General features: G+C 33.4%; 1 protein-coding gene and 1 long non-coding RNA gene across 3 annotated transcripts; one reads left to right on the top strand and one right to left on the bottom strand.

Annotated features, from left to right (window-relative positions):
• Positions 1-1,097: 1,097 nt before the first annotated feature.
• Positions 1,098-5,115, bottom strand: pax1a (paired box 1a). 2 transcript variants are annotated; one of them, NM_001080592.2, is made up of 5 exons: positions 4,868-5,115; positions 3,891-4,520; positions 2,926-3,053; positions 2,396-2,606; positions 1,098-1,636 (listed from the first exon to the last, which is right to left on the bottom strand). In NM_001080592.2, exons 1-5 carry the CDS (start codon positions 4,869-4,871, stop codon positions 1,545-1,547), a joined length of 1,065 nt encoding a protein of 354 aa, NP_001074061.2. In that variant the 5' UTR covers positions 4,872-5,115; the 3' UTR covers positions 1,098-1,544. The 2 variants fall into 2 exon arrangements, with proteins under 2 accessions (NP_001074061.2, XP_087145442.1); XM_087289316.1 differs by lacking the exon at positions 4,868-5,115 and having other exon boundaries at positions 3,891-4,539.
• A 1,750-nt stretch (positions 5,116-6,865) lies between these two features.
• On the top strand, positions 6,866-17,718 carry LOC147833164 (uncharacterized). Its single transcript, XR_015513731.1, has 2 exons — positions 6,866-6,999; positions 17,261-17,718. It is a non-coding gene; the product is annotated as an uncharacterized LOC147833164 (long non-coding RNA).
• The last annotated feature ends 8,302 nt before the right edge of the window (positions 17,719-26,020 follow it).

Genomic DNA, 26,020 nt, shown 5'->3' with positions numbered 1-26,020 from the left:
TTCATTGTACACAAAATACAAAGAAATTGCAGAGCTTCTGCTTGAAAATGATTAAAAAGAACACATATAAACATATATAAGACAAATAAATTTGCAATTAGTAAGCGTATTCGTGCAAGTATTAAATTGTGTTCATTTATTTGTTGGATAACAAGTTGGCTATCAAATTAATCAAACTTGAAAGTTGTTACAGCTAACACGTGCAAAATAAAGCTTGTTGCATTTGACTTTGACTATACTGTTAATGTATTTATCGAAAATATACTTTATCGAAATATAATATATACTAGAAAGGATTACTTTGTTTTAACATAGCCTATTAATTAAAACAATAGGGCACCCTTTCCGGGATCGGGTTGTTTGCTAAAACATCTGCTTGCAATGTGTACTCAATATTAAATTTCTAATCTATCAAATTAATTTTATTACATTAATTATATTTTTATACATAGCACAGAAATGCACTCTGTTGTCACAGACGAAGAGGAAGAGTTGAAAGGTTGCATTACGGGCCTTCATAAACACTCCATTTTTAGGTGTATTTCGAAAAATTTACTCCTCAATTAAATATAAGGTAAATATCGTTTCTGGTTTGGCGTATTATTTATATGCAGTTTATTATTGTTAGCCAATATTATCATTTAAAGCGACCCATAAACAGCCATATATCATTAACAACGTTTTAAACAAAATGTAAAAAGTTTTTTTTCTTTTTTCAATATAACCTCGTTTTTCTTATTTGATACTTTTTATGTATTAATTGATTGATTTTATTTCCACTAGTGGCACGAATCCAGCATCAACACAGATAGCATCACTGGAGGCGCCAAATGCGGACAAGCACCATTACGCCCAGTAGCGCACATGAGAAAAAAGCTGAACAGCCTTATCACAGTGCGCACCCCATGAAACATTCTCTTTTTGAGAAATATAAATGTTAAAGCCCCTTTTCTGATAGTTTTAAAAAGCACACTTAAAAATGAAGGGAAAATTAGCATAAAGATAACAATAGTTTATAGAGAAAGTTCAATACACCGTGGCAAAATGTGAAAACTTTTAATCATGTTCTAATGAAAGACAAAGATAGTGAATCCAGCTCTTTTTATACAATACCTTTATTTAGCATATTTACACATGGATTTATAAAAATATATAACTAAAGCTTTATCCGTATTTACATTAACAATTTATTACTTTGTTCACATAAGGTTTATTTAATCTACAAGTCCATGAAATGCCTTTTCATTTTCTTTAAAATGCGTAATTTAGCTTTAAAGTGACGAATCTCACTTTGCATGCAGTCACTGTCATAAATAACATAGACAAAACCAGCATGACACAATGTTTAAATAGCCAACCACCAAACAACGCAGCCTGGAGACAGTTATAGTTACAGTAAGTCATATACATTCATTCAATTTAACCCAGAATTCCCAGAGAGCGTTGAACACGGGCTCTAACACAGTCCAATGATGTGAATTGCTTTAACTTACGGTTTGCTTTGTTGAAATGGGATAATGTCTATAACGGACGTGTCAGTGCTGTTACGAGGATGAGGTAGAAAGGCTGAGTCCGTGTATACCAGACAAGGCTTCGTGCTGCTGCTTGCTAAGGGGACTCGGTGGTTTTCTGTCTCCTGTGGAGGACAAGCAGAAGAGCATATTTAAAGAGAAAACACGTCGTAACTCTCCGCATGTTCATTAACGCACTGTTCTTTCTGTTAAAAAAGTTCCACGTAATGTAAACCTATAGAATTTGGGTATGCTCTAAATAGTACTTAAATCAAATTTCATAATATATCAAATGCATTTCCTAAAAATGAACAAAATATATTCTAAAAAGGACTTTCGGAACGTATTAAGTCTTTTTATATCTCCCGAAAATTATCTTTATTCAATAATGTAGCCTATATCATTTATTTTTAACTATTAATTTATGAAGATTCTGTTAAGCTAATGTGCCATGTTTAAAATGTGCAAACGGCATTAGTCATTATTAAGCCCAGTAATGCACTCATGTAGATTGATTAAAATGTTGATTCAGATAAGCATGTAGGCCTCAGCTGAGATAAGACTTTAATTTTAATTTATTAATTTGGGGAGATAAACTCTTCTGTTAAGCTAATGTGAAATGTTTAAAATGTGAAAACGGCATTAATCATTATTAGTAATGCGTTCATGTAGAAGTAATAAAATGTTGATGCAGGTAGCATAGGCCACTGTTGAGATCATGCTTTACCCTGCATGTATGACCTCATTCTCATACCAAATTTATGTGCATTCCTAATGATTTGTAGAAGAACAATAATGGTGTTTTATTTGAGAGCAAACGCAAATTTCATCCACATTGGCTGACAGTAATTATCGGACTGATAGCAAAGTATAACTGTGCATACCATCTCGTACTGCATGTTTGAACGCCATAGAAGAATGGATGTCACTCGGGTGCATCGCTACGCCACCGCCAGGGTGGGTAAGACTAGTGCCCTGGGCCTGCCAATGGTGACCTGGACTCACATAACCGCCTGCTGGACCACTGTACACGCCGTATTGGTTGGAGGGAGAGTACGCGCACGCCGGGACATAGCTAGACAGGGTCGACGAAGGCTAAAGGAAAATCAGAAAAAAGCCCATCAATACCAAAGAGCAGACAAAGAGAGGAGAAGCAGGAAAATACAATATGCAAATTATACATAACAAGATAACACATTATCCGTGCTTGGCTATATTTTTAACACACATTCAACAGAACTATTAATAACCTAATAAATAAACTTTAGACTATAAAACGATCATATTTTTGGAACGATATGAATTTACATCGTGCTTACGTGTGTAATTACACAGATAGGCCTACATAAAATATTGTGGTTTTTAAGATATCTATCTGAAAGAATACAATACAAGTTTATAATTGATAAAGTACCTGAGGGTATTTTATGTCTGCATCAATGGATGATTTGTCTATTCCATTGACTCCATGACTTTGAAATGTCGCTCTATTGACACCCCAATCCTCCATTTTCGGTGCGTATCCTTCAGCGCTAGCAATAGCTAGAAAAATAATGAATGAGAGAAACCAATTGAGAATTACCTCAAGCTGAATAAGGATTACTTTTGGAAATAACTAATGCCCAATTTAATATTCTTCCATTTCATTTAATTTTGTAAACTTTATAATAGTCTTCAAAACACAAGTGTAAAGCGCTTTTTAAACACGGTAAATAGTATTAAACGAAATAAGTAGCCTATTAATATGTATAAACTGAATATGCATACATGTTTGCTTTAAGTCCATTATCCAAATCCAAAAGTCCAAATAAACATATCAGTTTACAGTGATAATTTACAAAGTAAAAGAAAATTTTATATATTCGAATATAGCATTTTGACAATGTATTTAACAAAACAACAAAAAGTATTAAACTACATGAAGGGCTTAACGTGTGATAAACATTTATTCGTTAATCCCGACAAAGTTAAATATAGGATTCACATTAAATATAGGCTATATTTTGCATGTGTATTCGTATAAACAGTGGTTGGTTACAGAAATCCAAAACAATATAATCTGCTTAATCTATCTAAAACAGTTATTCAGTCCACTAAAATACCTACATTTTGCTAAACTATTTAAATTGATCAAATGTATTTAGCCTAATGTTAAAGCCGCGATTTTCTTTTTACTTTCTGCTATACCGTAAAGCTGAAGGCCTATTTAGTATATTGGGCAAGAGTTATTGTCTGTGTTTTATTAAATTCAGTACTATTTAAACATTTTCTAAAGATATTTAGGCCTGCATAGCCTATTGTGGTAACTGTTTAGGTCTCGTCATTTTGTTTTGTGCAAATCACTCTGTAGTTTGTTGTCTAAAACACTTTGAGTCTCACCTGTAGGATCCATGAAAGCCCGAATGCCCAATATATTGCTGACCGTATGGGCTGAAGGCCAACCACGGGAAATGCTTACATGCCCACCCGTTACAGGGACACCAGGAGGACTGCTCATTTTTGTCCCGGAAGGAGACATTGCATTGGGGTATGAATACGGGTATATGTGGTTATAGGAAAGGCTGGACTGCGGTGGTGCTTGCTTGCCATTTTCATATGGGTTAGGTTGGGAGAGGTTTCCAATCTTGTTCCTTAATATCCGGCTGATAGAGCTGACCGAAGGCACGTTGTACTTATCACATACTCCGTCCGCGAGGAGACGGTCCCGGATCTCCCATGCAAAAATTCCCGGGTCACTTTGTTTGTAGTCCCGTATGTTTTTCACTACATTTGGCGTCGTAACTCGTGGTTTGCTGCCACCGATGGCACCGGGCAAAATGGACCCTGTTTCGTTGTATCTCGCAAGGATTTTACTCACACAACCATGAGAGACCCGAAGCTGTCTGCTTATGTCACATGGTCGGATGCCAAGCTGGGCTAACTCCACTATTCGTAATCTTATTGCGTTGGGCAAAGGGCGTCCATTGACAAAAACTCCCCCCAGCTGGTTCACCTCCCCGTATGTTTGCTCTGCAAGACACGAAAGCATTCAACTTAGGCAATGGAAAATAAATGTCGTAAAACAGCATGGCACATATAACACACATGACCTAAATCAAAGATGTTCACACAAACATGTCGAGCTTCTTTCTCATTAACTGTTCTTTTAAGGTGTTTTAACACTCGAATTTGTCTTCGATATGTTCCTGGATTAATATAGCGGATGCTATCCAATGGAAACTTTATTTTTATAATCTGCATGCTCATAACTAAAGCAATAATTTACAGTTAAATCTGAGGTTCTAGTTTATGTTAATTTTGACATCAATAAAGCAGCATTCTGCAAAGGAAGCATGCAGATGTTATCGAGATCTTACCCATTTGCTTTTGCGATGCGTCTATGTTAAAGTGTCCCTTCAATGGCTGAACAATGCAGTCCGCAGTATAACTGTGTAGAGATGTTCCGAAGACTTTTGCAACTTTTTTTTCTGCCCGGTAGCAAAACTTCTACATGCCAAACTTCTCTATGGTAGAATGGGACAAGAGTGATCCTCTCCCGTTAAAGAGGGATTTGTCTGATCCCGCAGGGTGATGTTTGCTGGAGTTAATTTGACGCGTCATCCACGTCAGTCTAACTGGTTATGCGGAGAGCAATGGGTTGATCTCATTGGTTCAGGAGTCTTCGGATAGGTTGTGTGTGTGTGTGTGTATGATCCATCCAGTATGCATAAAGCAACTTTTAATATGCCAATTCAATTCAGATGAGACTGAAAGAGCAAATATTGGTTAAAAACTTGCTAAAAACTAGAACTGATAGGGAGCAATATATGCAATAAAAAAAAATCCAGATTAGTGGTCTCAGATAAAAGAAACTTGTTTAAGCCACTACGTTGAGGAGTAGCATGTAGGTTTATATTTTTGCAATAAACATTAAACATTTATTTTGTCATGCACATATACCCTGAATGCCTATATCATTTTCTGACAGAAAACATGTTGAGCAAATGTGCAAAGAAGCCTAATAAGCTTAGTCAAGGGAAAACTTGATTTAACCATGCATGCGACAAAAGCACCGATAATAACAAATGTAAGAAAAATACTATGGATTTAAAGTACGCTAATTACTATAATGTTTTGAACCATACTATTGTAAAGTTTAACATATTTTTATAAATTGTAATGTTTACAACTTAATGACTGCTACAGCATACTGCATTTAATTATAGCGAAAAACCATAATAAATACTTTCCTTTTTTTTCTACATTTCGTTTTTACTACATTAAACTGTAGTGTATTGTAGTATAAAATGATAGAAGAAAACTTAGCAGACTACACTATTTATTATAATTATATGGTTGCCATAACCACAACATATTCAAGTGCTTTACTGGCTCCAAAAACACTATTGGTTTTACTATAATTACTAAATTTTCATGATAACACCTGAAATATCAAGTGCTTTATTTACTTCATAGTTCTTAAATGTCTAAAATGATATAACTACCTATTAAATATTTGCTGCTGGTTGACACAAGTTTTATTGATTCATAATTATATATTTTTAGTTTAATCTAGTTTGGTGGACTAACAATGCTTTGTTGGCGGTTCATTCTGCTGTGGCGAAATAGAGACTAAACCAAAGGAAAATAATAAATGAATGATATTGTTCCATTAATGTAAAGAAGATTCGATAAACTGTGGAATAGAGAAATATGATTTTTATAAATTCGTTAAGCTATGGACACTTGGGTAAACCTAATTAATTTATCAGAGCATGTGCTTCAAAGAAGACCCGGTATCTTGCACGTTAATGGAGTTTATCAGTACTGACTGGACTCCAAAGGTCAACACTATCACATCATGCACACAGAGTTTCCTGTGGAAGTAAAGAAGGTATAGTTTATTAGCTCACAAAATGTCACTAGTAAAAGTTTACAGACGACCCAATAGAACAAGAAGTGGTGTCACCATCCGTACATGTGTGAAGCTCAAACGTCTTTACGTCAACACACGAAAAGTATCCTTCAAGATCACTCAACATGTGGTCGAACTGCTGGCTTAAACGAATAAGCTAAAGTGTCCAGTCTGGTGTGTAGCGTGAGAAGAGGCAACTAATAGTTTGTGAGGGGCATGGAGTGCCACAAATTAGCGCCATTGAAAATAGACATGGACATCACATAAGTATTACACGGTGTGTAAAAAAGCTGTTATCGTGTAACCTTGAATATCGTTTCAAGGTGAGTGTTGTGCGTCAGAATTAAACCTTTCAAAAAGTCAGTTTAAAGTCGTGGTGGTCAAAACCTATTAAAGGGAACATTTTTCAGCACAGAGCCAAAAGTCTCCCTCCTCTGGATAAACAAGGAAATTACACTTTGTGGTCATATTTTGTGTATACACAATGAGGAAAGCAGAGGGAAACGGCTATCAAAATTTGCTTCACTGGCACATTTGTGAAACCTCATACAGACGACGAACTCACTTCCCCGGAGTCTTGCACGGGATATCCAGGTATGCAGGTGATCTCATGAGCTTTTATCGACTTAAATTTCAATAAAAAGAATGCTGCGTAAACATGTAGGAGCTCAACTCCTGCAGTTAGGCAGATCCGTATAACTGCACGTTTTAGTTATAAATGTTACTACACGCGAAAAGTATTAAATGATATAATGATTTGCAAAGAAAATAAATTTACAAGAAACTGTGTTTATTACAGAGATAGCCTATTTAGAATGGTTCCGTTTAAAATTCGAGAAAACGAGAAAGAAATAAGAGTGAGAGTACATCAAATTTTTCTTGATCTTTCTTGACAATGTGTTTAGTGGCAGATAAACACTTGACATGCTCAATTCACGTTTTTATTCTTCAGTTTAAAATACATCTAGCGCACAGCAATAGAAGCAAAAAAATGACAATCGCATGACATGTTGTATGGTTATGACACTTATTTCGCTTTTTAACGTTTTGTAACAAAATACCACAGTACTACTGTGAAGTATTAATAGATGAGTGCTGTTTTTTTAGTGCATGACATTTCTTCATATAAGTGAAGATATTTTATTATTATAATTTTAATGGATTTTTTATTTTTTAATTCTGAATATTAAAGTGATATAATTTATTTCCAAGAGGCGAGTGTGGCGTTAATGTCCAATTTAGGAGTCCATATAAATAAAGGACAGCCAATGTTTTCTACCTGAGTAATCATAGGTAACCAAGTAACATATAGGCTATTCGGATATGATTTACTGGTTGAGTGTACATACCTACATTTAAAATAAAGCGTATAATATTTAACTCAGATTTTAATTCTTTGTTATAATAGATCAAGTATTTAGCAAATGCACAGGCGTCTTATTTATTTACTTACTTTCTTATTTAATCAATATTATTGTATATTTTTAACAGAATAGCTACCATGTTGTGTTTGTAATTGTTTTGTTAAAAGTGTACTTCTCTGAATTAATCCTAATACTTTTCTGCTGTAATTCAGAGCCGGTAATTCACACAATATAAACCGATGTTCAGTAATTAAGATGAAGCAGTGGTCATAGAAGAAGGATACCTCACGCGCTTTTCCCATTATCTGGAGTCTTTCAAGGACACCTGACCTAACGTTTGTCAAAAGACTGATCGAGATTCACATATAAAAATTAGTACACTGCACGAAGCGTAAATCTGTATTGTTGTCTTGTTATTAAATAAACTTAAAAAAATAATAATAACATCGAATCTATGTAAATGGATTAGCTTAGTAACTGCAACTATTTTTTTCGGGTTAAATCGGGTATGCGGCTGTGTGCACGTTAAACATTATTGAATAAATGTCTGCAGATCAACGTATTTAACACACCTAAAAGTATCTAATTTCCAGATATTTTTTTTGCAATACAGTAACAACGTGCAACTGCAAAACTAAATATGTCGTGTCAAATCGTTTTAAATCACGGATGTCATATGTCTGATTTTTACATTCTATCAATTTTCTTGCATACATGGACGGCATGTGGACGATTTTATTAAAGACCTGTTGTGTCTAGCTTTTGATTTAGTGTTGTGAGTTTTGTGATCTCACTGTATGGAAATTATGAGACTATAGGCCTGGACTGCGTATTTTCAGCAGACGAGAGTCGACATGAGGTGAAAAACACAAAGCCTAAGTGTTCGAAAGACAGTCTATGATTCATGTCGTAAAATAGGGATCATGGTCGCTCTGAAATTTTTAAAATAACGTTTAATAACAACCCGATCATCTTAATCGGTGCCTTTCACTTAAGTTTTCCAAATTTGTTGATGTGCTTCTCCGTATACAGGTCGAATATGTCAGTTTTTGTCCTACCCGATAAAAGACGAAAGGCTTCCAGTATCAAAAAAAAAAAAAAAAAAATTCTGAGTGCAGCCGGTTTTATGGTTTGAAGGCTCCACCTCACGTTCTGCAAAGCAAACGTCAGTGTAAAGCCTGGTTCATGGCCTTTGTAAAATGTTTCCTATTTGGGGGAAAAGGTTGTCTTGTTGTTTTAGTAGTTGAGGAAATGTCGAACATACTGAACATATAGCTACTGTATTGCAAAGTCTATTGCAATTGACAAATTATTGTCTTTGCGAAATGTTAATTATTTGATGAGCATGCGTGCATAATTTTTTAAAACTGTAAATAGTCAATGAATTATGTATTTGAAGTCAGCATACAACGGAAGTTTAAATATTGAAACGGTCCTGAAATTAAAAGGAAATGTGTGTGGAGGTGCATGATTTCGTCTTTTACCAACTGATTGGATTGTTGGAAGATGAGTAAAAACGACACATGCCCTGATAGCTCCTCCCGAAAGGCATCCCATCTGACCAGAAATTAAGAAAGTAATTTCAAGGCGGAGAGAAGGTTAATGTATTTATTAATGTATAGGTTAATGTATTAATGGATTCTTAGGCCAAATATTTTTTTTTTTTACAAAATAATGAAGTTCACAGATACATTATTTACAATACGCACTAGATTACACATAAAAAAATAGATTTAAAAAAAAAAAACTTTAAATAGGGTGAATATAGACAACTCAAGAAGTGGAAAATAAAATAAAATACAGTGGGTGTTGTTGCCAAAGTATTTTTGCAGCATGCATGCTTTTTTCCATGGTTGTTCACATATACTACAACAAAGGGAAAATGGTGTCAAATAAATATTCTGATGTTTTTTACACTGTGCAATTATACAACTTGGAAAACATATGATGTGCCCAAGAAGCTCTCAAGCAATCACAGCTGTGCATTTTCAGAAAACATTGGTGTTTTCAGTCCACTGGTGAATACTGTCATTCTGTTAGCATTTTTTATTATTTTTTGTGAGTTTATTCATTTAAAAACATAAATGAGTTAATGTAGGCTACTTAAAACAATAGAATAATAAATGACACCTTTATAGTTAAATATGCAGCTTCTGAATTTGCCTACTTAACATACAGTATGTTCTTAAGGTTGACCAGGCAAACTTTGCGATGTACTGTTAATCCTATATAGGGTTAGCCATAACTGAAAGAGACAACTCATGTCTTGATACTTGAGAGATGCCAAACAAAAAAAAAATCTTAATCCTTAGAGCCAGACAAAGACAAAACAATAAACAAAACCTAAAACCCTGTCATAAACAAAATAAATATTTAGCAAAAAACTGGTATCAAACCAAAACTTATGTCCCTTAAATTTTGCAAAGTGCATTTACACTATTACTTACAAAGTTACAGTGCAAACACAACATATTAGATTGACACTTTAAATGTTTTTCTTATGCAAAAATACAATTAGAATTTGAATTATGATTATTAAATGCTGTGCAAGGGTGATGCGGTGGCACAGTGGGTAGTGCTGTTGTCTCAGAACAAGAAGATCACTGGTTCGAGCTTCGGCTGGGTCAGTTGGCATTTCTGTGTAGAGTTTGCATGTTCTCCCCACGTTTGCATGGGTTTCATCCGGGTGCTATGGTTTCCCGCACAAGTCCAAAGACATGAGGTACAGGTATATTGGGTAAGCTAAAATTTTGTCATGTATAATGTACCACAAGGGTGCCCAATCCTGTTCCTTGAGATTAACGGTGCCTTCCTTCAAAGTTCATCTGCTACCTTGATCAAACAATCGTCGTTAATTACCTAGTGCTCCTTCACATCCTACTTAGTTGGTTTAGTTGAGTTTGATTAGAGTTGGAGCTGAACTCTTCAGAAAGGTAGATCTCCAGGAACAGGATTAGGCACTCCTGGTATACCAGTTTGATAAAGACTGACCCACAGAACCCCTTCCCTAAATCTAAATGATAGTGTGTTCGAAACCAAATAAAAAGAGAAAAGCGATCGCAGCTACATGCTTCTACCACCGCATGCACTGTTCGCGGTGAAGTACAGAGCAAACCAGTACACACTTTATGCATTCTTCTAATTGCATTGTATGTTTGGTTTTCAGACAAAATGATAAAAAGCAACCAAAGTGCTTAATTTAATCTTGCTATATATATATATATATATATATATATATATATATATATATATATATATATATATATATATATATATATATATATATATAGTACTGTGCAAAAGTCTTAATCCCCCAGTTACATTTGTTGTATTAGTGAGGGTAAAATCACATTATATATTACTTGTCATTATCCTTATTAAAATACAATCATAAAATACAGGTTCTAGTTGGGTTTTATTGTTTAAGACATGTGAAAATATGAGTTAAGGATGGAAAAATCAATGAACCATACTGGAGTTTCTCTCTTGGTTTGGTCTGCATTTCAGCCAGAGCTGTTGTTAATATTTACCGAATGGATGGGATTGTGAATGCTGAAAAGTGCAGACAGGTTTTAAAACATCAAGTAATTCTACAACTAAAAAGCACCTAATTGGTAAAAGGTTAATTTTTCAGCATGGTAATGATCCTAAACACTCTACTAATGTAATGAAATCATATTTGGAGAGAAAAACAGCTGATGAAATAAGACAGTCTTGAAATGGCCTCCACAGAGTCCAGACCTAAATATTATATACAGCATGTATTGGCAATATTAGGTAGTATGAGATTCACGTGGAGAGAAAAACACCTTACAAAAAATATAACTACACATCGCAACAATGCGTAGCGAAAGCTCTATGATGGGTCGGCTTGGAAGCTGTGACCAGTGTGAGCGGGACCATTGCCGCGGCCCGCGTGAACCCGTTGGAGCGAGTGTTTACAAGTGTCGAGTCTCGAGTCTAAGGGTGCTTTCACACTTGTGAATCGATTCAGTTGTTCTGAAACAGAGATTACGGATGTTACATTGTTGCTCTTTGCTCTTGGAGCGGTTCGCTTTCACACAGCAAAGTTTCTAAACGGACCAAAAGAGCTAAAACAAGTCACGTGTGAGTAAACTCTCCTCACATTGGTCAGTGTCAGGGTTTATTTAACTTATTATTAATGTGGTTACACATCTGCCAGTTCCTGCAACTCAATGAGTGAGTTTTAGCCACTTGTACATTAAGGTAGCATTCAGAAAAAAAAAAAACAAAACAAAAAAAAACACCCGTGAACAATTACAACACAGAGGAACATTAAAACCTACTGCCAGCTGTCGTTTCAGAAGCAGGTGCTATGGGTAATGCTGATCACTCAACATTAAAGTATAAGTCAGCGTTAAGGAAGAACTCTCAGAAATGCTGAAAGATGCTTAATAATGAAAAGCACATAATTTCAGAAAAAGACTCAACAAAAAGTTCAAGCTGTTGCTTGGTGCTTAAGAGGTCACATTAAACACAGCCTTTTGATTTTAGTCTTTTGATTCCAAAAGTAACTTTGTTCTGAACATTGTGACATAGTTCCCGTATTTTCAATTTGTATGAAGATATATAGTTCACCCAAAAGTAATGACTCTGCATTTGCTTCATAACTTTTCTAGATAGATAGATAGATTTGTGCAAAAGGCTTAGCCTCCCAACAGTGGCCTAAGACTTTTGCACGGTACTGTTTATACATCTTAAAGACATCTTTCATATAGAGAATGAAGTTACATGCCTTGCTCAGGTGTGATTATTTTTCACAGACTTCAACACAGTGTAAAATTCTTGATGGTTCTGTGGGTCTGATCTGAATCTGATCTTTATTTTGTATTTTCTATTGGATTCAAGTTAGGTGATTGGCTGGGCCATTTTACAGCTTGATTTCTTTTTTTTTTTTTACTGAAACCATTTGAGAGCTTTGTTGGCTGTGTTTTTGATCATTGCCTTGCTATAATTTTCATCCTGGTTTCATCTTCTTCATCCTGATAATGTAGATGTTACAATGACGAAGGGCAGAGGGTTGCTGAATAACTTCTGAGAGATTTCAGCTACTGTCTGGGCTTTCAGTGCCTTTATTACTCCTACCTTTTTTCATGTGTTCAATACTTTTTTTTTCCTGTGTCATTTTATAACACATAATTTCCTTGCTCGGCTAAACATCATTTGGGAAATATTTTAAAAAGAAGAAAAAATTCAAAGCGGGGCTAATAATTTTGATTTCAACTGTATATACATACATATATTGTATATATGATAATACAATATTTTGATTGTTTTCAATAATATTCAGCAAAAATAATGTAATAAATGAAAGCTGTTGGATTATGAGTTGTGGTAAAGTATGTATTAGGGGTCATTTATAGGTTCTGTGTTAAAGCTCATAATGCTGCAACACCAATTAAATTATTTCAAACAAAAAACAATATTAATTATAAGCAAAGTTTTAAATTTGAAATTTTTCAGGTAGATCCACTGTTGGATGTTGTTGCCATATGGCAACATTTCATAAAGTACCTTAATTTTTTTTTTCACATTTTCTTTACATTTTTTTACATTTTTTAAAGCACTTCAAGCCATTTTAATAAAAAATAAAAACAGTCAAATATATTTTTTTTGCAGGTTTATCATAATGCGTGCAGTAGAGGGTTAACCTAATTGAGCCTATAAAAGTCAAAGTCTTTAAGCTGTATAGAAGTGTCTTGAAAAATATCTAGTCAAATAATATTTACTGTCATGGCAAAGATATAATAAATCTGTGATTAGAAATGAGTTATTAACACTATTATGTTTAGAAATGTGTTGAAAAAATCTTCTCTCTGTTAAACAGAAATTGGGCAAAAATTAAACAAGCGGTCTAATAATTCAGGGGGGTCTAATGATTCTGACTACAACTGTATATATATATATATATATATATATATATATATATATATATATATATATATATATATATATATATATATATATATATATATATATATATATCATTATGATTGTACAGCAAAACTCCCTATAAAGGGTCATGTTATCAGCTTGACTTGTGGGTTGCTTTGCATCCATTAGTACAACAAAAAAAATCCCTCCAATAGTGTTAAAATCCTAAAACCTGCTGTAGGGAGAGGCTGTGTGATATGTTTTTCCGCTAAACCAAAATCAAGGCCACAAATATGCCTTTTTTATGTCAAGCATAGGGGCAGTGTATGGTTTTGACAGTTTTTACTTTCAAGATTAATGAGATTATGAGAGCCTTGTGTCTGTGTCTGAAGGCCACATTGGATATCTGCCTTGTGACCAGTATAATAGCATAGTTGTGACATAGTTGTGAGTGAGTTAACTAAGCTCAGATTCCCGTATTTTATGTTAGAGAGAAAGAAAGAATTGGTAGCTTTCAGTTTTAAAACTTTATAATCTTCCCATCAGATGTCATCCAGTTCCTCTTCAAGGCAGACTACTGTACAAGCAAACCCTTGCTATGTGTACTTCTTAACACTAACCATGACTTGTCTTGTCACAGCATTTAAATGTCTTTGTTTGAGTGCTTCTGTTGTTCTCATTTGTTGCTTTGGATAAACATTAAAGTGTTGAGTTCACATGTAGAATCTTTTTAAATGCCTGTGGTTTGGAACAAAAATTTTCTAACTACAACATTAACTGGGATCATTTTCCCAGAATCTCTCAGTGCCTCAAGACACTTATAGGGCACCTATGATGAAATTTCATCTATTGCAAGCTATTTTGACGGAACTGTGTGTAGGTATAGTGTGTCCACAGTTTTGCTGGAGTGATATAAAGACAATAAATCTCTGTTTTAAAAATTTTCAGACGTTAAAAAAAGGATCCAAATCCCTCCAATTTTGAGGCCCACCACATCGTAACGTAGGAGGTGTGGCTTCCCCATCCACCGAATTGATTGACAGCTGCATGCTATATTAATATGTCTCCATAGTAACACATATAATCATGTCCAAAAAACAGGACATGCACAAAGCAACCTTGATCTCTTCAGCTCTCTGTGATCAGTAGCACCTCAAGAATTAGATTTACAAGTTTAAAACATTTTAACTAGCATTACATTTCCATTAAAAGCTCAGGCAACAAAAACAGCAACAAAGTCAAAACAGCTCAAATTTCCAATCTACACAAAGGTATAATAAATAATTTGATGGGTATTTTGAGCTGAAACTTTACAGACAAATTTTGATGACACAAAATACTTATCCTAAATCTCAAAAAAGGGGTAAAATAGGTGCCCTAAAGTTACACTCTTGTGAAGGTTTTTCAAAAATTTCTGCTGTGGCAACCCCAAATTAAAAAAGGAAAAGAAAATGAATGATAATAATGGCTACATATAATATGTAGTTTTGTTTCATTCAGCATATGTTATTATTTTAGCATAACACTTTTCATTATGATTTGATATGTGAAGAATGAATGACAGACTGCATTTATCTTATGGTATATATGCAATAAATAATCTTCTCACTGCAATAAATATTCTATCTGCATGCTTCTTTATTGATGTTGGTACAGTTTTACCAAATGTTACAACATAAGATAAACCAAAGCTATTCCCTGAAAATGTACCAAATAAGTTCAGATATTGTATTTTACAGAATATAGAAATATAGATATAGAAAATGCTTAATCTAAACTTTCTTCATACTTTATTAAGGTGCAAATTACCAAATTACTGAACAAACACTGTCAGTATTAGTATTAAAAAGTCCTACAACTCAATGTTTATAAATAATGACTATATCTGGCAGCATTGATTAACTATGCAAAGCAGTTCACAGGAGTCATTTGTTCAGACTACGCTTTAATAGACAAGTTTAATTTTATTAATTACAGCTATTTGTATGTTCTTATAATGATGTGCCCCTATGTTATTTGGTCAAGAAAACTTTATAATACCTTTGGGTAACAGAGCTTTTTTACAAGGTAGCAATTGACACCCAGTGCCACCCGGTAGATCTGCCACCGCTCAATTGCCATAAACAATTAGACAACACAGGCTCATTGGAAAAACATACCTCCATTTTGAAATGTGCAAAGACATTTAAACATGTTTGATGGCAATTAGGTAAAATGAATGCGACAGGCAGTATGGACCTCATCAACTTTGGTTCCTTTTCACACTAAGTATATTTACATGGATATATTATTGTCAAATAAAAAAATATTTTTATTCAGCACTTTGTGCAACACCAAATAAATAACGCATAACAACTTAATGATCTATGATTATATTTGAATTGTATATTAATATTTTTGCCTTACCCTATCTACGTATCTCCATTTGGACAACTTTTTTTGGTCAGTTTGCTTGGTAGCTCACTTTGTATGGTGTTTGCACTTGAGATGCAAAGCACTCTGACTAAAGAAAAACAGTGTTACATTAAAGCAATGTATGTTTTTGCTGTGCATTTGTCTTCTATAGTTACTTTGAAAACACTATCGATTGTGTTTAGAGAAAGGGATTAGGTCAGTGGTTCACTCATTGATCTGTATGACAAGCCTTGTCCTCACATGGTTGTGCATTTTAAACATACCACAAGCCCAAGTGATGCATTTAAGATTTGCAAAACTGTAGGCAATGCCCTCTAGCTTATTTGTCCTCTGAAAAAACTGCAATAAGATTTACCTGGACCAATGTTTTGTACATTTTGCAAACATCAGGCAGATTTGCAAATGAGTCTTGACTTTTATTATTACTATTTACATTTTTACACTACATTTATATTAATAATTCCGAATATTGTTTGTATATGGCTGTAAAAAATGAGCCTGATTTGAACCATTGTGCACACAGAAATTCTCTTCTTAGGCTTCTCTTAAGCTTCTGCCAGACACACATAAAAACCATCTTTTATTTCTGCCCTTGTGTGGGTGCCAGTTGATCCAAGCCATTGGTTTGTTTTGGGTGTCCAACATGGGCCTTGAATCCACGTCTCACATAAAAGGGCTACTGACTTCCTGAAATACCCACAGACCTGTACTGCTAGTCGTCTGTCATTTGGACAATTTGTTGAAAGCTGCATATGTTAAGCCCCATGTTCCCATAATGGCAGCTTGTTTTTGCAGTCACACATGGATTCATCAGACTTTACTCATGTGGAGCAAAATGCTGAATAAATGTAATATCAGTTTTTGGAAAAAATATAAACCCTGTTTGCCAATAAAAATATACTTTTGTGCAGCTTGTGTTTGAAAGCAAACATGCAGTTAAGCTCAGAATTTTTTAATATAAATAATTTTTGAATTAAAGTGGTAACTGCCTCTTATTACATGAATGTAGAAGCAGTTTTTTTTTTCTGTGTACAGCATTTATTATATTAGAATTATACATTCTTGTCTATATATATATATATATATATATATATATATATATATATATATATATATATATATATATATATATATAATTTTAGTGACAGCATTTACTAACAATCGATGTCCTTTTGTTGCAGCTCTTTTATGCTGTGGTAGGTGAAACAACAGCTGGCATGTAAAAGAGGACATATGCATGACACAACGCTCTACATATGGCAAAACTTGATGCTTTTCAACATGTTGACTTTCATATTCTACTGGAAATTCCTAATTCAGCGATTTTGTTGAGCAAATAAATGATACAAATTTATCTACACAAGGGGAATTCCACCATTTGCAAGGCAGATGACACAAAACTATTTATCAAAAGGCTAAATGGGGGGAAACTCTCCACTGGAGAACATGCTTCTTTTGAGTGAAGACAGAAAGAGACAGAAACCAGCCTGGACTTGTTCATTTGAAACTGATCTTTTGGTACAGTAGCCCCTCTCATAGCTGCATCTATTTGTACTCAAAGATTTACACTGGAGAGTAAACTTTCAAACTATTTATTGGTTGCTAGTAATTTTTACAAATAGCTACAAAGAATCTGCAAGTAAGAATTAAATGAAAATATAGAGCCAGAGACTTTTATATGTCTGACATGAAAATTGTGCCAGTGATAGCAAACACAAGTAACACAAGTGTAACATTTCTGTTATTAGAAATAAAATGTCTCTTATCAAAGTAAGACAACGCTATTCAAAGTAGCGTAACTGCTGAAATTGTTTCAGTCCAGTTTTCAGAGATGTAGTTCGACTAAGTTAATTTCAGTGTGGTTTAATTTTCACTGCTGAAAATGCAAACACTGAAAAGCAAACCCACTGATGCACAGCTCCACAAACCAAGCGAGCTAGTGGGGACTTATATAGTGCACTCTTCCATAGCACTATACATAACTTTATAATAAATAAAGAGCAAAATAAATGTGCAACTTGCTTTTAAACAACTTTAGAGGCTCATACTACTATCACTAATTATATTTTATCAACATTAGGGACTGCTATTCTATTTAATGCTTTTTAATGTATATTTAGCAGTATTAGTGGTATTCTATAGATGATTCTAGAACTGCAGGTACATTTTGCCTCTCCAAGATAAACCTTCTGTTATTTAAATTATTATTTTTTAACAGTTTTGACAAATAAAACAAAATATTTCATGTCACAGTATTTATAAAAATATTGTTTGTATGTGTATTTGAGACATTTTGTCTTAATATATATATATATATATATATATATATATATATATATATATATATATATATATATATATATATATATATATATATATATATATATATATATATATATATATATATATTTGTTCTTTTTTTTTTTGTTTACATGAAATGTCTTTCTTGTTTGTTTTGTCAGTTATAAAACAACATTTATGTCTGTCGCCATAAGTTTTGATCAACTTTGGCTGATACAGTGGTTATTAAAAAAAAAAAAAGTATAACAACCACTGATCTATAATAGAGAGCTATGTACAGTCGAAGTCAGAGTTTATTTTTTTCCCTAATCTCTGTTTAACAAAGAGAAGATTTTGTCAGCACATTTCTAAACATAATAGTTTTATTAACTTATTTCTAATAACTGATTTATTTTTTTCTTTCCCATGATGATAGTAAATAATATTTTACTAGATATTTTTAAAGACACTTTATACAGATTAAAGTGACATTTAAAGGCTTAACTATAGGTAAAAAAGGTTAACTAGGCAGGCAAGGGTAATTAGTTATGTCAATATGTATTTCTCATAAATTTGTACAAAAGGTTTATGTTACTCCAATAGTAGAATAATTATATAAGTTAAACAACAATTCATATAATAGGTTTTCTGTACCTCTGCCTCTTGCTGAATTGCTGAATGCCTTGTCAAATGTAAGTCTCTTTGGACAAAATTGTCTGCTAAAAGTAAATGTTATTAAATGTTCTCTATCATATATATAAGCATTTGCATTACTGTGTATTGATAATAGATGTAGTTTCATGTATTACACTATTGTGTCATTTAAGTTTAAGGAAAATGAATGGAAATTGATGAAATGCATGCACATTTCTACAATGAAAGAAAAAGAAAGTGAAGAAAAAAGTGTCTTAATGACCAAGAAAAATGTGGGCTTTAGAACCAAGCCAGTTGAGAACCACTAAAATTATTAATTTTTAACTGTCCACTTCCTCATACTACAGTATTATTTTAATTTAGAATTTAAACTGTGATATTCTCCAAAAACTCACAGAGAGACATGCATCATGCTTTCTCAATAAGGGGAGGTGAAAGATGAGCTTTGATGGAGGATGACAGCACACTGCTGGTTATCTGGCCATCTGCAGGTAAAGGCCCTATACCACTTGTGACTTTACTGCAGTTATTCGTTTGAGTATTATCACTCATGCTGCACCATAAATCATCTTTACAATGAAAACATAAGAGTAATCTCATGACAAAGTAAGCCACTCTATACTTGTTGTAATACAAAATTCATTCATGTTTAAAATTCTGTTTACAATGTACAGTTGAAGTCAGAATTATTAGCCCCCTGTGATTTTTTCTTTTTCCCAAATTATGTTTAAGAGAGCAAGGAAATTCTCAGAGTCTGATAATAAATAAATATATATATATATATATATATATATATATATATATATATATATATATATATATATATATATATATATATATATATATTTTTTTTTTTTTTTTTTTGCTGGAGAAAGTTTTATTTGTTTTATTTCGGCAAGAATAAAAGCAGTTTAAAATTAATTTTAGACACTATTTTTAAGTCAAAATGATTAGCCTCTTTAAGCATTTTTTATAGTCTACAGAACAAACCATCATTATACAACAACTTGTCTAATCACCCTAACCTGCCTAGTTAACCTAATTAACCTAGTCAAGCCTTTAAATGTCACTTTAAGCTGTATAGAAGTGTATTAAAAATATCTAGTAAAATATTATTTACTATCATCATGGCAATGATAAAATAAATCAGTTATTAGAGATGAGTTATTAAAACTATTATGTTTAGAAATAATAAATATCTCCTTTAAACAGAAATTGGGGGAAAAAAACAGGGGGGCTAGTATTTCAGCGGGGCTATTAATCTTGACTTGTACTGTAAGAATTAATTTTTTTTTAAATTAGTGTTGTTTTTGCTCCAAAATGAATGTTATTGGATTTTGCTACTGTGTTTAAAAATGTGGGTTACATTTTATTTAAGATATCTGTTACAATATAACTGTTAATTTACTATGTATTATTATGAAATGTACTTACTAGTTAGAATGCGTTTTATTGTTAGTTATGTGTAATTAGGCATGATTCATTTTAATCGCTATGTTATGAAATGTGTAACAACAACCCCTTAATATAAAATGTTACCAAAGTGTAATTGCATGATGTTACTGTGATAGTTTACTGCTGCTACCTTAAAGCTGTAAGTAAATATGAAACTGCTGCATAATTAGCAATTTATTATAACAACTTTTTATTATAGCAATTTATTATAACACGTTTTACTTAAACCGAGTTGAAATGTTAAAAACTCATAAAATTATGTAGGTGTGTGTTAAAAGATACAAAGTTGGTGTTACGGCATATTGGGGAAAGAAAGCATTACTTTTACAGTATCAAAGCCATTTTTTAACCATATATCAAGAGGACACTGCATATTTTGGATGTGTCAGGTTTCCCCTGTGTGTGATTTGGTTTTGGCTCTCTCCACATGTGCTATTTGTTCCAGTTTCTCCCCAGTGTTAATTGTCTTTTCATGTATTGCTTTGCTCCCCATTTCAATTGTATAAGTGTTTCTCGTGTTCATCTGTGTTTGATTTTTGCCAACTGTTTTAGTTTGAATAGTTTGTGTATTTATTATACTATATTACCTTTGTCATTAAACTATTTATTGACTTTATTCCTACAAATTCTCTTCGTTATTCCAGCACATTGGTGACAAAGACAGGCCTAATACATTTTGTGGCATTACACCATGGTTGTTTATTTTTTAGTGTTTTTTTGCCCCAGCACCGCTCCAAAGCCCAGCCCACCATCTCAAATCTTATCCCCAGAACCCACCGCAATGAACGATCCATTGCAGCACACTGTTGATTCAGGCTCTTATCTTGTTCCTGTATCCTCGAAGGAAATTGCGGTCCTTAATGTTGATAATTGAATCAATTTATCAAGAGAAATAACAAGAATATAACAAGAATATGTGCACTATTCAAAGTATTTGAGACATTATGTGTTTGTCAGTACAAAACCAACATGTCACAGGTATCTTTGTTAATCTGTAAATATTACAAACTCATGCCAACATGGTTATTTGACAAGAATGGACGAGTAAATGAGTATTTGCTGTTGTACAAGTATTTGCTGTTGTACATAACTGTGACTTATATATTTTTAAACCGTTGCTTATATTTTTATGGAAACAGTAAGTGTAAATGTAGTAATGAGTGAATGAAATTTAAGCTACATTTTTAGGCTCAAAAACGCTCTTCAGTGTTTCTTATAGCAAATGTAGTAAAATGTAGTATTTTTTCTTTAATTTTTTTTTATTGATTGATTTTTATGTTTTTATGTCTAATGCTTTCAATATCAGTCTTGCATTGTAATATTATGTTTTGCAATTTGTTCAGGAAATTATCAATTGTAAAGTTGACATAAAACCAAATAGAACATTTGCATAGCTAAAATATTAGAAACTGTGAGAGAGTCAGCAGTAATATTAGATGTATTCTTAATAGAATTAAAGGAACTTACTTATGTGAATTATAGGAATAAAAATAAAAAAACAATATTTTTTCATTGCATTTTTTTGCATCTAATCACAGTGTGTTAAATTAAATCAAAATCAGATCAAACTGACATTAATGATAATTTATTAATATTGGCTATGGATCAAGTTGCATATCGTATCATCTTCTGAAATTCACACCCTTATGTAGTTCCTGTTTTCCACATGTTCCCTGTCCTGTCTGTTATAGACTTTAATCCTGTGCATTCTCCTTGTTTTTCCTTCACATGTGTGACAGGATACTTTGTTGTTTAAAAGGACAGCTCATCCTCACAATGTCCATTCATCTTCCAAATGTTTTTAACAAAACCTGATCAATTTCTGTTCCTCCATTAAAGGAATTGTTTGCCCAAAAATTAAAATTTACACACCAACAATTGTTATAAACCTTTATGAGTTTATTTCTTCTGTTCAACACAAAAAGAAAGGCGAAAACGTTAAACCATTAACTTCCATTGTATTTGTTATCCTACTATTTCCTAGATTTTTAGCTTTCTTCAAAAAAGTATTCTTTTAAGTTTAACAGAAGTGAAAAAATCTGAAACAGGCTTGTAAAAAGTAAATGCAGAGTAAAAGATGACAGAATTTTTGGGCACACTATCCTTTTAAATTTTCATTCCACTAAAATGATTAAACCTTATAAAAGTAACCCATGATCATTTGTTTAACTAAATCTTTTTGCTTTATATGACAGATTTTATTTAACCATTAATTTTTATATAAATATTTTCTGTACTTTTCTAAATAACTGAACGGATCATATTCTTTACTTCAAATTGTAATCATTTTTGGCATAAAAGAGAAATTCATTTATTCATTTACTTTTCTGCTTAGTCCCTTTATTAATTTGGGGTCGCCACAGTGGAATGAACCGCCAACTTATACAGCATAGGTTTTACGCAGCCGATGCCCTTCCAGCTGCAACCCATCACTGGGAATAAAAGAGAGATTAAATATTTTATTAAAAATACTTTTAGTAAAATCTGTAAATGAGACAACGTAGTTGTAACTGCTCAATTACAGGTTACTTTTACAGTGTCTTTATGAACTTTCACCTTCATTCCATGGTGTATTGCATTTTCGGAACCTCTTGGATACAAAAAATTGACTTTTTACAAACAGAATTTCCTAAAAGTATTCATCATTGGTAAAAGAGGTTGTCTCTGCAGCTGTTATTGATTGATTGAGTCAATTTTGCATGTACAAACAGTCAAACAAACAGAGTGATGGAAAACGTTTCACAGAGCCCTGCACACTGTTTACTTTCTCAACCTACTGTATGAATGGTCTACTGTCCAATACTTTTACTGTTTCTATACATTACACAAGGGTATACTGACCACAGTAGCCTTTGTTTAGCTAGAGCTACTGGCTACGAGAATCCAAAACAAATTTCAGATTTGGTTTGGTTGGGTGAAATGTTGTTAAAGATGTAGTTAACCTACCATTTTGGATAATTTAATATTTCACTCTATTACCTTAAAAAAAAGTGCTGCAATGATTTATAGTAAATACGGCAACACTTTACAATATGGGTGGACTAATATGCAATAAATAATGCTTAGCGATGCACACATCATAAGTTAATGTGCAACTCATTAAAATACTAAACCATTTATTAATGATTACTGCATGAGCAACAAATGAACATTATATATTACTCATACAATAATCAATAAATTGTTAATAGTTAAGTGTGTCATAATGTATTAAATCCCTAATAGCATATAGTATTAAGTAACAATGCAAATTAATTTGCTATTTACCACAGCAGGTCAAAGCCATGCATTCCAACTGCTAGTTGTCTACAACCCTAGATCAGAAAAAGTTGGCACGGCAGGAAATTGCAAATAAAAAAGAAAGTTGTGATTTTCAAATTTACTTTGACTTATATTTCATTGCAGACGATATGAACCACATCGATTGAACCACACTAATTACATAATTCAATATAATGGCAATATATTCCGAACTGTAAAGACATGTTGGCCAGTCAGAAACTTCAATAAAAGGTATAGTACATCAGTTCTGGTTGGCTCTCAGCATAGCATACTGGCATGTCATCATTTAGTCATGTTCTTGTTCCAGTCCTCTATAAATGCATTTGTTCTGCTGAACACAAAGTAAGATAGTTGGATTCATATTATATCAAGTATTATAAGCTTTAACAAGTATTATAGCATAATAAAGTATTAAAGCATATCAAGTATTATAAGCTTTAACACGAACCTATAAATGACACCTTATACATACTTTACCACAACTCATCTTTCAACAGCTTTCATCTGACATTCTTTTTGCTCAATATTATTAAAAACAAACCTATTCAATTCAGCTTTATTTGTATAGCGCTTTTACAATGTAGATTGTGTCAAAGCAGCTTCACATAAATGGTTATAGTAACTGGAACAGTGTGGTTCAGTAACTGGAACAGTGTGGTTCAGGTTTTAGTGTTTAAGTTCAGTTCAGTTCAGTTTAGCTCAGTTCAGTGTGATTTAATCATTACTGAGAGTTCAAACACTGAAGAGCAAATTCATCGATGCGTAGCTCTACCAATCCTGAACCATGCGAGGCAGTGGCGACAGCGGAGAGGGAAAAAAAACTTCACCTGATGGGAGTGAAGAAAAAAAACCTTGAGAGAACCAGACTCAGTTGGGCACGACCATTTTAATTTCTCCGCTGGCCAAAAGTCTTGTGCAGAACTTCATTCGCCGTGGTTTATGCTGGAAGATGGCCTCAATGAAGACTCGTCTGTCCCTGGAGCGTCGCTGCAATCAGACACATGTTCTCCACTCCCCACGACCATCAGCGCAGCAGCAGCTCAGGATATGGCCTGGTCCCGGATATGGAATCCTTGGGATCATCACGTCGCTGGTCTTGGATCCAATCAGTGACTCCGCCTAATCTGAGGACCTCGGGATGAGTATCCCCAGGTGAAAATAGAGAGTAAAGAGAATAATTAGCGTAGCTGCTGTTCATAGTGTATATAAGCAAGATGCAGAAGCCAGTGTGGAACCCGCTAGGTGATGCATTGAGTGTATGCTTTACTAAACAGATAGGTCTTTAATCTAGTTTTGAACTGGGAGAGTGTGTCTGAGCCTCGGACATTACCAGGAAGGCTATTCCAGAGTGTAGGAGCCATGAAAGAGAAGGCTCGACCTCCTTTACTTGATTTTGCTATTCTAGGTACTACCAGAAGCCCTGAATTTTGAGATCTTAAGGAGCGAGTTGGTTCGTAGCGAGACAGAAGGTTGGTTAGATAAACAGGAGCTAGATTATTTAGAGCTTTATAGGTGAGAAGTAATATTTTAAATTCAATACGAAATTTAACAGGCAGCCAGTGTAAGGAGGATAAAATTGGGGTTATATGCCTAATAGTAGTTATAAACCTAATATTGTATTATCATGTGTACAACATACAGTGAATAAAAATCTTTTCTCCAGTAAATATTATAACAATAAAATAACAAGTTTAGTATATCCAGCTGCATCAGAATAATGTAGCTAGCTAACAATGTTTATGTATATTATACTATACTACTCCTGATTTATCTGCCTCTGAGCTAACTTACCTGAACTGTCTCTATCAAATGTCCAGTCTGCATAACTCTCATGGTCACTAAAACCCATCTCATCTTCACTTTCATCTGCAGGAAAAGCCAATTCTGTACTTTTCTTGTTTTACTTACCATAGAACATGGTGGTGCTCGCTGATACACTGTTCTCTGTATTCATATCCATTTAAAAGTAGTATTGCCATTAAAACTAGATTTTATCCATATTGCAAATTTCATTAACATACAAGTAATCAACATTATATTACTAGCATTTATGTTGTGATTGTTACAACTTAAAAGTTCATAGCTGACTTTGCTAGCTAGCTAACCCATTGCAATATTGCACGTTCCATTATGGCACATTGTTCCATTGTTCATTCCATTGTTGCCATTTGGTAACACATACATTTGATTGATTTCCAAAAAACTAATTTGATTAAAAAAAAAAAACAAAATGTTGTGAATATGTCATCATGACTCACTGGAGGTGATGT

The sequence above is a fragment of the Danio rerio genome, chromosome 17 (genome assembly GCF_052040795.2).
Source record: "Danio rerio strain M-AB ecotype USA chromosome 17, GRCz13ab, whole genome shotgun sequence".
Lineage (NCBI taxonomy): Eukaryota > Metazoa > Chordata > Actinopteri > Cypriniformes > Danionidae > Danio > Danio rerio.
Note: the sequence above shows the minus strand (reverse complement) of the source record. Positions and strands in the feature narration are given on the sequence as shown.